This window comes from Antechinus flavipes, chromosome 2, assembly GCF_016432865.1.
Source record: "Antechinus flavipes isolate AdamAnt ecotype Samford, QLD, Australia chromosome 2, AdamAnt_v2, whole genome shotgun sequence".
Taxonomy (NCBI): Eukaryota; Metazoa; Chordata; class Mammalia; order Dasyuromorphia; family Dasyuridae; genus Antechinus; species Antechinus flavipes.
In genome coordinates, this window is record NC_067399.1 from 613281512 (window position 1) to 613298308 (window position 16797).

Genomic DNA, 16797 nt, shown 5'->3' on the forward strand with positions numbered 1-16797 from the left:
TCAAACCATAAAATAAATAAGAAAGAAGTTAAAGAGTTAGATATGATGGATCTCTGGAGAAAACTAAATGGAGACAGAAAGGAGTACACTTTCTTCTTGGCAGTCCATGGAACCTATACAAAAATTGACCATATATTAGGACATAAAGACCTCAAATTCAAATGCAGAAAGGCAGAAATATTAAATGCACCCTTTTCAGATCATGATGCAATAAAAATAACTTTCAGAAAAAGCCAAGGGAAAATAGACTAAAAAGCAATTGAAACTAAATAATCTCATCCTAAAGAATGAATGGGTAAAACAACAAATCAGACAAAATTAATAATTTCACCCAAGAGAATAAAATAATGAGATGACATACCAAAATGTGTGGGATGCAGCCAAAGCAGTAAGAAGGGGAAATTTTATATCTCTAGAGGCCTACTTGCATAATATAGAGAAAGAGAAGGTCAATGAATTGGGCTTGCAACTAAAAAAGCTAGAAAAAGAGCAAATTAACCCCCCCAAGCCAATACTAAACTTGAAATTCTAAAAATAAAAGGAGAGATTAATAAAATTGAAAGTAAAAAAAAAAAAAACAAACTATTGAATTAGTAAAATGAAGAGTTGTTTCCTAGAAAAAAATTAACAAAATAGATAAACCCTTGGTAAATTTGATTAGAAAAAGGAAAGAGGAAAATCAAATTGTTAGTCTTAAAAATAAAAAGGGAGAACTTTCCACTAATGAAGAGGAAATTAAATTAGAGCAATAATTAGGAGTTATTTTGCTTAACATTATGCCAATAAATTTGATAACTTAAATGAAATGGATGAATACCTTCAAAAATATAGGTTGCCCAGATTAACAGAGGAAGAAGTAAATTGATTAACTAGTCCCATTTTAGAAAAAGAAATAGAACAACTCGCTAAGAAAAAATCCCCAGGACCAGATGGATTTACATGGGAATTCTACTAAACATTTAAAGAACAATTAACTCCTATGCTATATAAACTATTTGAAAAAATAGGGAATAAAGGAGTTCTTCCCAATTCCTTTTATGAAACAGACATGGTACTGATTCCTAAACCAGGTAGATGAAAACAGAAAAAGAAAATTATAGGCCAATCTCCCTAATGAACATTGATGCAAAAATCTTAAATAAATTATTAGCAAAAAGATTACAGAAAATCATCCCCAGGATAATACACCATGATCAAGTAGGAGTTATACCAGGAATGCAGAGCTGATTCAATATTAGGAAAACTAACATAATTGACTATATAAATCACCAAATTAACAAAAATCATATGACCATTTCAATAGATGCAGAAAGAGCATTTGATAAAATCAAACACCCATTCCTATTAAAAACACTAGAGAGTATAAGAATAAATGGACTTTTCCTTAAAATAATCAGTAGCATCTATTTAAAACCATCAGTAAGCATCATATATAATGGTGATAAACTGGAACTATTCCCAGTAAGATCAGGAGTGAAACAAGGCTGCCCACTATCACCATTATTGTTTAATATTGTATTAGAAATGCCAGCTTTGGCAATAAGAGTTGAGAAAGAGATTAAAGGAATTAGAGTAGGTAATGAGGAAACCAAATTATCACTCTTTGCAGATAATATGGTGGTATACTTAGAGAACCCCAGAGATTCTACTAAAAGGCTATTAGAAATAATTCACAACTTTAGCAAAGTTGTAGGATACAAAATAAACTCACATAAATCATCAGCATTTTTATACATCACTAACAAAATCCAACAGCAAGAGATACAAAGAGAAATTTCATTTAAAATAACTGTCAATAGTATAAAATATTTGGGAATCTATCTGCCAAGGGTAAGTCAGGAACTATATGAGCAAACCCACAAAACACTTTCCACACAAATAAAGTCAGATCTAAACAATTGGAAAAATATTAAGTGCTCTTGGATAAGCCAAGAGAATATAATAAAGATGACAATACTCCTAAATTAATCTATTTCTTTAGTGCTATACCAATCAGACTCCCAAGAAACTATTTTACTGACCTAGAAAAAATAACAAAATTCATCTGGAAGTACAAAAGGTCAAGAATTTCAAGGGAATTAATGAAAAAAAAAATCAAATGAAGGTGGCTTAACTGTACCTTATCTAAAACTATATTATAAATCAGCAGTCACCAAAACCATTTGGTATTGGCTAAGAAATAAGACTAGCTGATCAGTGGAATAAGAAATGGTCAAGAAATGGTCAATAACTATAACAATCTAGTATTTGACAAAGACAAAGATCCCAGCCTTTGGGATAAGAATGCACTATTTGACAAAAACTGCTGGGAAAATTAGAAATTAGTATGGCAGAAACTAGGCATTGACACACACTACACCATACACCAAGATAAGATCAAAATGGGTTCATGATATAGGCATAAAGAATGAGATTATAAATAAATTAGAAGAACATAGGATAGTTTACCTCTCAGACCTGTGGAGGAGGAAGAAATTTGTGACCAAAGAATCATTATTTATTACAAAATAGAAAATTTTGATTATATCAATTTAAAAAGATTTTATACAAACAAAACTAATGCAGACAAGATTAGAAGGGAAGCAACAAACTGGGAAAACATCTTCACAGTTAAAGGTTGTGATAAAGGCCTCATTTCCAAAATATGTAGAATTAACTCAAATTTATAGGAAATCAAGCCATTCTCCATTTGATAAATGGTCAAAGGATATGAACAAACAATTTTCAGATGACAAAATTGAAACTATTTCTACTCATATGAAAAGGTGTTCCAAAATCATTATTGATCAGAGAAATGCAAATTAAGACAACACTAAAATATCACTACACGCCTCTCAGATTGGCTAAGAAGACAAGAAAAGATACTGATGAATATCAGAGAGGATGTGAGGAAACTGGAACACTAATGCATTGTTGATGAAATTGTGAATGAATCCAACCATTCTGGAGAGCAATCTGGAACTATGTTCAAAAAGTTGTCAAACTGTGAATACTCTTTGGTCCAGCATTGTTTCTACTGGGCTTATATCCCAAAGAGATTTTAAGGAAGGCAAAGGGACCTGTATGTGCAAGAACGTTTGTGGCAGCCCTTTTTGTAGTGGCTAGAAACTGGAAATTGAAGGGATGCCCACCATTTGGAGAATGGCTGATAAGTTGTGGTATATGAATGTTATGAAATATTATTGTTCTGTAAGAAATGACCAGCAGGATGAATACAGAGAGGCTTGAAGAGACTTACATGAACTGATACTAAGTGAAATTAGCAGCACTAGGAGATTATACACTTAAACAACAATAATACATGAGGATCAATTCTGATGGAAGTGGCTATCTTCAACAATGCTCTGATCCAAATCAGTTCCAATTGATCCAAATGAACAGAACCAGTTATACACCCAGCAAAAGAACACTAGGAAATGAGTGTGGACCACAACATAGCATTTACACTCTTTCTATTATTGTTTGCTTGCATTTTTGTTTTTCTTCCCAGGTTATTTTTATCTTCTTTCTAAATCCTATTTTTCTTATGTAGCAAGACAACTGTATAAATATGTATACATATATTGTATTTAATATATATTTTAACATATTTAACAAGTATGGGACTCCCTGCCAAATAGGGGAAGGGGTGGAAGGAAGGAGGGGAAAAGTTGGAACAGAAGTTTTTGCAAGGGTCAATGTTGAAAAATTACCCATTCACATGTTTTGTCAATAAAAAGCTATAATTTAAAAAAAGAAAAAAAAGTAAACATCTAATATACAAGACTAAATATAAATATTAAAATACTAAATATATATATAAATAAAAATATAAAGGACTAAAAAGAGGTTTCTATATGAAATTGTAAACTAATGTTACATACAATCTGTTTTAAAAACATGTATTAAATTTAACTAGGAAAAAACAAAACTGCCCTATTTGTGTTCCCTTCCAAATTTCTTTCTATTGTGTAAAGAGATCTAATATCTTTTCTTCTCCCTAAACTTTGTTTGGCTTACTGACAATATACCTTAACCCCTTCATTTCCTTCTCTCAAACTCAGCTCTGCTCTCTATCCACTGCCTCTTTTCAGTAGTAACTAGATTAAATCATGTATGCAAGATATTTCCTTAATGATAATTATGGAAATATGTATAAAAGAATTATACATGTTTAATATATATTGGATTATTTGCTATCTAAGGGAGTGGCGAGCATAGAGGGAGAAAAAAAATTTGGAATATAAGGTTTTGCAAGAGTGAATGTTGAAAATTATCTATGCATATGTTTTGAAAATAAAAAGTTTTTTTAAAAAAATTTGCAGAGAAACTTCATGCAGACGGCTATGACAGCTAAACCAGATTTTATTATATTAACATAGTAAGAACATTAGATTCGGAATTGGAAGACCTGGATATTAGTAAAGAATCTGCTAGTTGATGTATTGGATAGAGCGCCAGCCATGACATCAGGAAGACCCGAGTTCAAATCTGACCTCAGACATTTAATGCTTCCTGGCTGTGTGACTCTGGGCAAGTCACTTAACTCTAATTGTCCCAGAGGGAAAAAAAGAATCTTCAACTAAATTTTACTGTTTGATTTAGGACAAAAATATCACCTCCCTGGGTCTCAAATGTCTCATCTGCAAAGGGGGGAATTGAACTCAGATGTCAAAGTCAAATAGAAATCAGGGGCTACTAAACTCCATGAAGATCCCTGCTGAATAATCTCTGCTGAATTAGAAAACAACATGTTAACATCTATTTATTATCATATTTTTATTTTGTTAAATCTCTCAATTGTCTATATCTTTTTTACAACATTCCTAATATAATAATATATTTTGTATGATTGAATGGGTATAACATATTAAATTGCTTACCATCTCAGGAGGGGAGACGTGAGGGAAGGCAAGAGAAATTTGGAACTCAAATTTTTTTTCAATGAATGTTAGCAATTATCTTTACATATAATTAGAATAATAAAATGATAAATAATAAAAATTTAAAATATAAAATAAATATTAATTTTTTTTAAAAATGTGGCTCTATTGTACTCCTCTGAACATGAACAATTCTACAATTTTACCATACTCCTTCCCTTTCAAGTATCTTGAACTACACCAATTTTTTTAATCTTTATGATTTTTCATAGTAATAATTTAATATGTTAGCTACTGAAATTTATTATTGCTTAGCTTCCCTCTGACTCTTTTATCACTTTTCTGATGAAGAGCATAAAGTTTATTGATGAAGAGGGAATGTAATCAAATGCATTTGTGAGGCAGTATATCAAAACAGTTAGTTCACAGCCTCACTAGATAGACTAATAAAGCCAATAGCTCTTGTCAGCACAGTGCTATCTATGAGTTGCCTATTTATTTTATCAGGCACTATATTCAAGTTTTCTGCTAAAAAACCAAGTTTCTTCATTAGTCTCTGTAGTAGCTTAAAAAGTTATTATTCTTGAAGTTCATACCTCACTGATTATCTCATTTTGTGTCCTAAGTTTAAATTTATTCAAGCTACTTTTGTATTCAAAGCCTACAACTTGTCATCTCTAAAATGGGTAGAATAATTGGTTGCTATGTAATCAACTTTGGGGAAGAGATGAAAGAAATAGACTAATATCGTTTGGGGTATTTGGTTGATTTTGAAAGAAACAGACTAATATAATTTTGGGTCTAGACTTGTGATTTTCCCCTGTTCAGGGAAATCCTGCTGAACAAATTTCTTCCTCTGAAGATGACAACCTATCTAATACCTGTAATATTAAGAGAGTTGTCCAAGGTACTGAGGTGGGTTACAACTTACTGTCACCTAACTGATATGTCAGAGGCAACACTTAAATTCAAGTGTTCTTGACTCCAAGTCTGGCCCTTTATCCATTATGCTCTATGCTTTTCCACAGATACCAAGTTGGTCCAAATATAGGCCATACCCTTAAAATGAGATTTCCTCAAAAGCAAACTATATATATATATATATATATATATATATACATATATATATATATATATATATATACATATATATATATGTATATATATATATATATATATATATATATATATATATATATACTTAAAAGTAATTCACTCTCAAAAGATATGTTTTATATGATTTGGATACTTTAAAAAAAGTCTTTTATTTCAAATAAAGATTTTTAAAATATATTTTTGTCATTTATGTTCTCTATCACTTTAAAGGTTTTCTTTCTAAGACCCCAGTTACAATTAATAAGTCAGCTTTTGGGAAAACATCTAGCCTACATCATCCTCACCAAATGAAATGTATGCAAAATGCCTTTCAACCCCCTGGGAAAGATAATATAAGTATTTGAAATGCCCATTTCTTAGTCTAGGAAGTAGAAAAAGCAGTTTTAAACTCATGTTCTTATCCATGACCCATCACACTTCTACGTATTACTACCTGTGTGACCTTGAATTACCCTGGGATACCATTTCTTCATCTGAAAAATGAGAGGGTCAGACTAGACAGCCTCTGAGCTTCCTTCCAAATGATCTCATGACTTAGACATGCTGGATAGCCAAGTGTTTCTGACTTACCCAACTGAACGAAAGAAAAAAGACTGTCTAGCCACCCTCCAACTCCCTACCTCCATGCCCATCCCTAACCTCCCCTTACTTGATGTACTCGAAGCACTTTCTGTTTTCCAGTCTCCTCGGCGTATTATGTTTTTTGGTGGCACGATGCTCTTCCTGGGGCCACTTTCATAGATTCCATACTCTACTTTTCCAGGTAATTGCTGATTGTGTCTAATAGGAACTGTGATCTCTAAGTCTAGAATCAAAAAAAAAAAAAAAAAGGATAATTAGGATAAACTAAATATTTATCCTAAACAATAAGCACTTATTAAATATCTATTATGTGTCAGCCACTGCAAACATGAGAACAAAAAAGAAATATTCCCTGTCCTCAAGAAACTCATTGTTTATAAGAGGACTTACATTCTATCATATTTATTTATCATGCTTACAACAGTCACTGTTGCTGTTTCTCCTTCATTCTCAAAGACCATGACATCAGGGAGGTGATGCTGTGACATGCAGGTAAATTGGATTTAAGTCAGAGAGGCTGTGCAAGGTCACTTTCCCCTCCAGAACCATCTGGATTCAGTGGCCAGGTATAGACCAGGATAACTGGAGATGGCCATGGATGCAGTGGGAGACCTTGGCTTTTTTAACTAAGGTCTTTAACAGATCTCAGTTTGACTGATGCAACACCCAATCAGTAATTATGGCTAGGTAAGAAAAGAGGCAGAGAATGGCCTCTTTTACTCAATTAAAATTTTTAAAAAATCAATCTTCAGAGTAAGACCCTCCAGTATTTATGGCCAAAACAGAAATATTTAGTATTTACATTCTCTATGAGCCAATCAGGGCCCAAACAATGACCAAATGGGGTTTGGCCTAGGATCTATTTATTGTTTATTCAATATGAGCCAGAGATTGATTTGGGTTCAAGGCATGGTTCTTAAGAAATCTATCCTGTAAACTAAGGTTGCAGGAACCAAAATTTCCATTCCTTTAAGCTGAAGACCTGCAGATAAGGATATGATTATGTGAGCAGAGGGGAGAGAAATAAGAATGAAAAGAAAAGGAAGATGTGTTGCCTAACTGGATCGTTCCAAGTGGGTCCTCAGTGGGGCAGCCCCTATTCCTACCCACAGAGGTTGTTGTTTGTCCTTCACTAACAGGGGAAGGGAATAAGCATTTATTAAATACCTACTGTGTGCCAGGCACTGTATTAAGCACATTATAAGCATCTCATTTGATTCTCATAATAAATTGGGAAGTAAGTGCTATTATTAGCCTTATTTTTAACTCATTTCCTCCGGGTCATATAGGTCAGGTCTTTCTGAGTGTAACTCAGAGTTCTACCTACTGTTCTTGCCACCTAGCTGCCTCCCCTGTACCACAAACAAACAAAGACAAACAAAACAAAACTAGGTTTCCTAGAGACTACCTTTCTCACTTGATCCTGAAAAATGGGCAGGGAAAGGTAGAGGAGGGTATTTCCTTTAACACTATATTGTTTTCCTTCATTATAATAATCCAGAAGGGGCTGTAGCACCCTGAAGCAGGAGTCCTTACCCTGCGGTCTACAAACTTTATTTCTAAATATTCTAATACTTTGATAACTATTTTCATCATAATTAGACATAATTTCACCTTATTTTTCATTTTTGCACAAATTAATGATTCCTTAATCTTATTTTATTTTGTGCATTTAGAAATGTTATTCTGAGATGGGATTTTTAGGATTCACCAGGTTGCCAGAATGGTTTATAACAACAACAAAAAAGGAAGTTAAGAACTCCTGACTTAAAATGAAGTCCCACAGATGCACAGACTTCCAAAGCTGAGTTGCAGAATGGATGGGTTCCCCAAATGGAAGAATTTCCTTACAGGGAATCCCAAATGGATTAGGTGAGAGAGTAGATTCTTTGCCTCAGTTGCTACTTAGCTTTTATCACTGGGGTGTTGCCTCAGTCAAACAGACCTGTTGAAGAGCTTAGCTTAAAAAGGCCAAAGCTCCTATTTCATCCAGTCATCGTCCCTGGACCAGATGACTCTGGAGGGGAACATGAGGCAAGTGACTTTGCCCAACCATCCCTCACTTAAATCCAATTCACTTGTATGTCATGGAGTCACCTCTCTGATGTCCTTCAAGACCAAAGGACAAACACGTACATGCAATTCAACATCTTTTGGCTCTCTGTTTTACCTTCTCCAGATTTCTACCCAGAATCGGGTTGGAATCTTGCGTGATCCTTGAGGAAAAATGACCATTTCTCCTGGAAGAGGACAACTATCTCTGAGATCTCAAATTTCTGCAGAAAGCACACCTCCCAGCAGTCCAACGCCATTTCTGGGACATCAGAATTACCATCAAGCCTCTCCAAAGTACCTGGGTGGGTTCTGCTTGTAGGTGTGTGCCTTTGGCTAAATAGCCAACCCAGGAAGTTCTGGCTAGCTACAGCCTCTCCCACCCTCAGCCTTGGGTGTGGGCCAAGGCGCTCTTTCACAGCTCAGGGCACCTAGCTGCTGGAATTCAAGTCAACTTGGTCCAGCCTAGAGCTCTTAAGAGGTAGGGTACTTGGTGTATGAGAATAGCTCTGGAGGATACACAGTAAACCCAAAGATATGGACTGAAAGGTTTTAAAGATTTTCCCCAAAGAAAATTAAAAGCATGATTGTATTTCAGAGAGGGAGCCCTATGGCCATTGTTATTTCCTGAACAAAGTCTGGTTCATATGCTAAATGCAAGATGATGATAAAAATGAACATTTCCATGCTTAAAATTTTATTTTAAAAATAAATTTTGACTTTGGGTTCTCTTTTTCCACTAAAACCCAAACTGCTTTAGTTTTAGTTTAGAAAAAACCTGTTGTTTATGTCTGTTTTTATGTATAAGAATGCAAGTGATAAAGTTTTAATCTCCATATTCATTCACTGTGCGCATTTTTATTTCTACCTTTTAAGTTGTAATTTTCCATCTCCTGGGTTGGCTACTTATGAGTTGGGTTCATCATTTGACATTTAAAGTCCTTCACTACCTCTTCTTTTTATGATTACTTAAATTATTCTGCTTTTCATTCTTTACAATATTTTTTGTAGTTATATCCAGTTCTTCATGACCCTATTTGGAATTTTTTTTTCAAAGATACTGGCAAAGGGCATTGGGTTTTCCAATTCATTTTATAGTTGAGGAAATTAAAGCAGTAGCTATTCACTGATTTGTTCAGTGTTCACCAGGCTAGTGTCTGACACCAGATTTGAAGAGATGACTCTTCCTGATTCTAGGCCCTGTATGTAGCTGTATCTTTACTTATGCTACTATCCATACAAATTGAGCTCATATAGAATATTCCATTTCCTCTCTATGAATTTTTTACTTGCTATCCTCCATGACCTCTCCTTAGCCTCTTACATCCCTTTAAAAATCTATCTGAAGTCTTTCCTGCCTCTCCTTCCTCCTCTATCAATGCTCTCTCCACTATATTGTTCTCTCCTTTGCTTGAGTATAAACTCCATGAGGACAGTATTTGTCTTTAAGATTCCAGGACCAAGCACAGCTCTTAGTACACAGTAGACATGTAATAAATACTTTTTCACTGGCTAGGTCTCCACCTTTTTCAGCTCTAGCAGAGACAAAGGAAAGCCAGGGGTTTGTAAAAATTAAGAGATGCAGGCTAAATGTCCATGGTACATTAGGATTCTTAGATGAAGGGTACCTAACCATTCATAATGAAACCAAAGGGTGAAGAAACAATCTAAAAAGGATCATGGAATTTAGAAAGGTTCCTTTAGGTAAGACCTTGACAGGCATCTCTCAAGAGATTTAGGCCTTTTTGATCACTTTTCTAGAAAATGATCCATGGATGTTTGTTTTGTTGCCCTTTTAAAAATTTCTAATCACTTTAGATTTTCTTTTAGGGAAACACACATTAGAGATAAAGTTGGTCTTTCTATGACTGAAAGAAGAAATAAGCTGAAAGAAGATCCTAAGCTGTTAGGATTTTCATCAGTCCTAACAATTCCATTTGTACTCTGTTATGCAAGACATATTTGCTTTTAAAACTTATGAACCAACCATCATTTGCAATTAATCACTTATTCCATGCTCCTTTATCACTTGCTGCTTCATGATAGAGTGGGGGGGAGCTACAATATTTTGATTTGAATCATGATTCATTCCATTCATAACTAAGGAATGTGCTCCTGAGTCTACTATATTAATTTTTTAAATTTTGTATTAAAATCAGAGACCTAAACATTGTCCTAAATAAATAATACCTGATTGTTTCCCGGATTTTTGCTTCTCTTGTTGTCTCCGAGTAATGCTGTCTCGTAACCGTTTAAGATTTTCCTGGAAGATTAAAAATAAATTTATTTTTGTAACATATATTATGACATTTTCCTTGTGGCACCAAGGATATTGGCAGTTAATTTTTTAAAAATAAAATATGTCCCTGGACACAATCTTTTCCAAGACTGCTACTACCTATTGCTATTGGTTGTCCCTTCATCTCTTGGGCTTCAGTTTCCCCATCTTAAAATGAAGAGGGAAACTATAATAAAAATGTTAACTCATGTGTTTGTTTCTTTAAGGTATAATAAACAATAGACATAGAATAAATAGTATCATGCTTATTTTACAGATGAGAAAACTAAGGCTCATGGAGGCCAAATAACTGGCCGAAGGTCAAATAGCTAACAAAAGGAAGAGCTGCCTGCTTAGTGCCCTTGCAACCACACCACATTGCTTCCCAACAAAGGTAGCTCTGGATAAGCACCTACCATGTGCTATTTGTACCATAGGAATTCAGAGTGGCCCTGAAATGCTGATTCTACTTTCTCTCTGTCTCTGTCACTCACAATAACTCCTTTATTTTAAAAAAATTAATAATATATTTTTTTCCAAATACATGCAAAAATAGTTTTCTAACATTCACCTCTGCAAAATCTTGTATTCCAAACTTTTGTCCTTCTCCTCCTCCCATTCCCCCCTTCCCAAGACAGCAAGTAATCCAATATAAGTTAAACATGCAATTCTTCTAAATATTTCTGTATTCACATGCTGTTTAAGAAAAAACAGATCACCATATACCAAGATAAGATCAAAATGGGTCTATGACCTAGGCATAAAGAACGAGATCATAAATAAATTAGAGGAACATAGAATAGTTTATCTCTCAGACTTGTGGAGGAGAAAGAAATTTGTGACCAAAGATGAACTAGAGACCATTACTGATCACAAAATAGAAAATTTCGATTACATCAAATTAAAAAGCCTTTGTACAAATAAAACTAATGCAAACAAGATTAGAAGGGAAGCAACAAACTGGGAAAACATTTTCACAGTTAAAGGTTCTGATAAAGGCCTCATTTCCAAAATATATAGAGAACTGACTCAAATTTATAAGAAATCAAGCCATTCTCCAATTGATAAATGGTCAAAGGATATGAACAGACAATTTTCAGAGGATGAAATTGAAACTATTACCACTCACATGAAAGAGTGTTCCAAATCATTATTGATCAGAGAAATGCAAATTAAGACAACTCTGAGATACCACTACACACCTATCGGATTGGCTAAGATGACAAGAAAAAATAATGATGAATGTTGGAGGGGATGCGGGAAAACTGGGACACTAATGCATTGTTGGTGGAGTTGTGAACGAATCCAACCATTCTGGAGAGCAATCTGGAATTATGCCCAAAAAATTATCAAATTGTGCATACCCTTTGATCCAGCAGTGTTTCTATTGGGCTTATATCCCAAAGAAATACTAAAGAAGGGAAAGGGACCTGTATGTGCCAAAATGTTTGTAGCAGCCCTGTTTGTAGTGGCTAGAAACTGGAAAATGAATGGATGCCCATCAATTGGAGAATGGCTGGGTAAATTGTGGTATATGAACGTTATGGAATATTATTGTTCTGTAAGAAATGACCAGCAGGATAAATACAGAGAGGACTGGCGAGACTTACATGAACTGATGCTAAGTGAAATGAGCAGAACCAGGAGATCATTATACACTTCGACAACGATATTGTATGAGGACATATTTTGATGGAAGTGGATTTCTTTGACAAAGAGACCTGAGTTTCAATTGATAAATGACGGACAAAAGCAGCTACACCCAAAGAAAGAACACTGGGAAACGAATGTGAACTATCTGCATTTTTGTTTTTCTTCCCGGGTTATTTATACCTTCTGAATCCAATTCTCCCTATGCAACAAGAGAACTGTTCGGTTCTGCAAACATATATTGTATCTAGGATATACTGCAACATATCCAACATATAAAGGACTGCTTGCCATCTAGGGGAGGGGGTGGAGGGAGGGAGGGGAAAAAAAAATTGGAACAGAAACGAGTGTCAATATAAAGTAATTATTAAATTAAAAAAAATAAAAAAGAAAAAAGAAAAAAAGAAAAAACAGATCAACATAACATATAATCTTTGTAATATATTGCTTTAACCTCCTTGATATTATTTTATTTTAATTTTTTTTGAAGCAGTATCCCTTGGGGAAATTGGTCTATCATTTTTTCTCTGTTTTTACTTTCTTTGGCTTAGATTTCAGAATCATATTAAAATATGTTTGCATCATAAAAAAGAAAAATCAGATCAAAGGGGAAAAAACATGAGAAAAGAAAAAAACAAACAAACAAACAACAAGATAAAAACACCATGATTTGATCCACATTCAGTCTCCACAGTTCTCTCTCTCTGAATGTAGATGGCACTTTTTGTCACAACTATTTATCTCTTTATATGCATGTCTCATTTCTCTAGACCAGAGTTCTTTTGCTATCATGAACTCATTTAGCAGACTAGTGAAAACTGTGGACCCCTTTCTCAGAATAATGTTTTAAAATGCATGGAATAATACACAAAGAATAACTCTGGTAATCCCAAGATTAGTGAAAATAAAGGTATCATTTCCCCTATTAAAGTTCATGGGTCCCTTTGGCAGACTGGCAAAGCCTGTGTAAGTACATAAAATAAAATACATAGAATGACAATGGAACTTCAAAGGCTTGGGAAAATATAGATTTCCCCCCCACCCCCAATCAAAGTTCATGTATCCTGAGTTCCAATCATGTTAAGAATTCATGTCCTAGAGAGACTGAAAATTCTTTTTCAAGTTTTATGGCCTGTGTCTTACAATCTCTTTGCATCCTGGGTGATTGCATATTGTCAGTAGTCCTTCAATCCACATTTCTAGACTTTAGTTTCCTCATCTGTAGATTGGGTTATATGGCCTCTAACTTGCCTTCCAACTATGATCCTGGCCAATTCTAACTATGTAATGTGTGATCACAATACAGATGCCAGGAGGGGAATTGAAGATTACAAAGGGACTAGTTTAGGGGCAAGAACCTGAGAGATTCCCAAGCAGAAAAGTTTGCCCACATTAGCACAGGATAGGGTGGGGCTTTTTTTTTTTTTTTTTTTTTTTTAATTTTAACAGCTATGCTCAAGGTTGTCCAGGCTTCCAGCCTGCTCCCTAAAGGGAGTTAACCGGATACACTTAGGATTAGAGAACCACTGTTAATTTAATCAATCAGCAAATATTTATTAAGTGACTGAATAAAGATATAGAAAGGGGAAAAAGGCTGGGGAGGGCAAGGCAGGCTCAGAGATAACTAAGTTTGGCAGGAATGGAAGGGTATTGTTGGAAACAACCCAGCAAGGGAGACTGGGATAAGACTGGGGAAGCTTTGGTGGCCAAGTTAAGGAATTCAGACTCTATTCTGATTTTTTCTTGGGGGGAGGGGACAAGGCAGTGGAGTTACAATGACTTACACAGGGTCACACAGCTATTCTACTGATTAAGTGTTTGCAGATAGACTTGAACTCAGGTCCTCCTGACTTCAGGCCAGGGCTCTATCCACTAGCTGCAAACTACTGACAAACACTGAAAAAGTCTGTCCCTAAGGAGGACATAGTCAAAGCACTGTTTTAGGATGCATGGTGTACCAAGAAATGATTTTTTTCTAGCTACAGAAACCAGAAATCCATGCATTCCATCTACAAAAATGCAGAGACTTTGGAAGAGAAGCGATCAGCAATGGGGGAAGGACTACCCACAGCAAAAAGTTTATATATTAGCTTTTTTTGGCAGCCAACTAACACTGACTCATAGGGAACTTGTAATTAACTTTTTCCACATGAACTGCTGGTAAGTCACATTTGTCTCATTTTGTACTTTGACTCTTAATAACCTGAATGAAGGACTTTCAATTTATTTTTTTTGAAATTCTGTCATTAGATTTAGCCCAGGGTCTTAGCTTGTAAAGCTATCTTTGAATCTTACTCCTATCATTGAATGCATTAGCTCTCCTTAACTACACATCTGATTATATGTTTATGTAATTATCCAATGCTACATAGAACTGGGCCAAGTCAGAGCTCTGGAGTGTATTTCCATTTTGATTTTATAAATGACAATATTCAATGTTACATATCACAAATTTTTGTTGTTTAATGGTTTTTAGTCATGTTTGATTGTGATTGATCCTCTTTGGCATTTTATTGGCAAAGATACTTGCATGATTTCCTTCTTCAATTCATTTTACACATGAGGAAACAGGCAAATAGGACTAAGTGATTTGCTCAGGTCACACATCCTGCAGGTATCTGAGGCTAGATTTGAACTCTGGTCTTTCTAACTCTGCACTCTATCCACTGTGCCATCTAGCTGCCCTAACAAGTTGGTAGGACTTTAATTTTGTATTCCAAAGACTTTCAAGTCATAAAACTTAAAAAACTTTTCATTCTTATTTTTCTGACTGCAAGTCCAAGTTCTTGTCAATACATTCAAGGCCTCCTCATGAATTAATATGGAACACTTCTCTTATTTATAGCTTCACTTAATTCCCTCTTAGTTATGCTTTTGCTGTCCTTTTAAATTCCATCTCTTTGATTGATTCAACAAAAACCACTCTCCTGTATTATCTTTCTCATTGGAATGTAAGCTCCTTGAGGGCAGACTCTGCCTCCCAATCTGCTTTTATAATTTTTATTGTTTTTTAATTTATTTTTTATTATTTGTTTTTATTTATTATTATTTTTAAAATTTTCTAATTTGCAAAACTTTTGAATACAAAGATAAAAGTCTTCTCACTTGTACTCACTACTATTAATACTGAATAATTTTATGATTAGGCAGCTAGGTGGCATCATAGTGCACATAAGATTGCACTTGAAGTCAAGAACCCCTAAATTCAAATCCAGCCACATGTACCTACTACTAGCTGTGTTACCCTAGGCAAGTCACATTATGGCTGTCTGCCTCAGTTTCCTCAACTGTAAAATGGGGATAATAATAGCACCTACTTCCCTGGGTGGTTGTGAGGATCAAATGAGAGAGTAATTGTAAATCTCTTAGTCTAATGCCTGGAACATAATAGGTGTTCTATGAATGCTAGGCTTTTCTTACTATTATGACATTGATGATCATCTTCCTCCACATTATTATCTCCTTAGCACGGTGCTTAGCTGATAGAATTTATATTTTTTCATTCACTCATTAGGTGGCATTATCTGTGCCATCTAAAGTTCATTAGATATGTAGTCTGGCTTTTCCTGTTGCTAACAGTGAATTTCAGATGCCGACCTTAGGTTTATACTCTAAGAAACATAAAGCCCCCATCCAATGCCTGCCTATGAGGCCAGTTTCCTAAAGTGAGCAGGATCAAGTCTAGAACCAGCGAAACTTGTCCTTTACTTATTACTCCTCATTTCTGCTAAAATCGTCCTCATTGGAGACCACAGAGGGAGAGGGGCTGTAGCCTGATCTTGGCAAAGGTACTTCCTGCCTTGTTCTGCCTTTCTCAACAACAAGGAAGGCTGCCAACTGGTCCCTGGCTAGCAGCTCTCCATTCTGGATGTTCTAGCTCCATTCATGACAAACACACAGAAAGCAGAAATTACCTGCTGAAAGCGAAAGGACTCTGATCTCTTCTTCTGATTCAGCTGCCACTCCTTGAAATGGAGAACAGCCTCGTCCACATTAACGATGCCCAGCTTCACTTGTTCCTGTAAGGTGATGAGCTGTCTCTGGCCAGGAGTTTTCATGCCAGCAAATGGATCATAGATGCTTGACTGGGGTCTATCCTTTCGTGGCCTGACCAGGGTCTCTGAGAAAAGACAACATTAGGTTAAGGTCTCTGTCACTCTCTGTCTGTCTTTATCTCTGTCTCTGTCTCTCTCTCTCTCTCTCACACACACACACACACACACACACACACACACACACACGAATCCAACAGGGAAA

The 16797-nt window shown here is 35.1% G+C and overlaps 1 protein-coding gene across 2 annotated transcripts in view; it reads right to left on the reverse strand.

Moving 5' to 3' along the window:
* The window catches only part of PIK3AP1 (phosphoinositide-3-kinase adaptor protein 1), a 145969-nt gene that overhangs the window by 19774 nt on the left and 109398 nt on the right, over positions 1-16797 (reverse strand). For both annotated transcript variants that reach the window (XM_051981765.1, XM_051981766.1), the window contains exons 12-14: positions 16455-16660; positions 10803-10875; positions 6628-6783 (exon numbers count right to left, since the gene is read on the reverse strand). In XM_051981765.1, coding sequence (XP_051837725.1) covers positions 6628-6783; positions 10803-10875; positions 16455-16660 — 435 coding nt within the window. The remainder of the gene's footprint in view (positions 1-6627; positions 6784-10802; positions 10876-16454; positions 16661-16797) is intronic.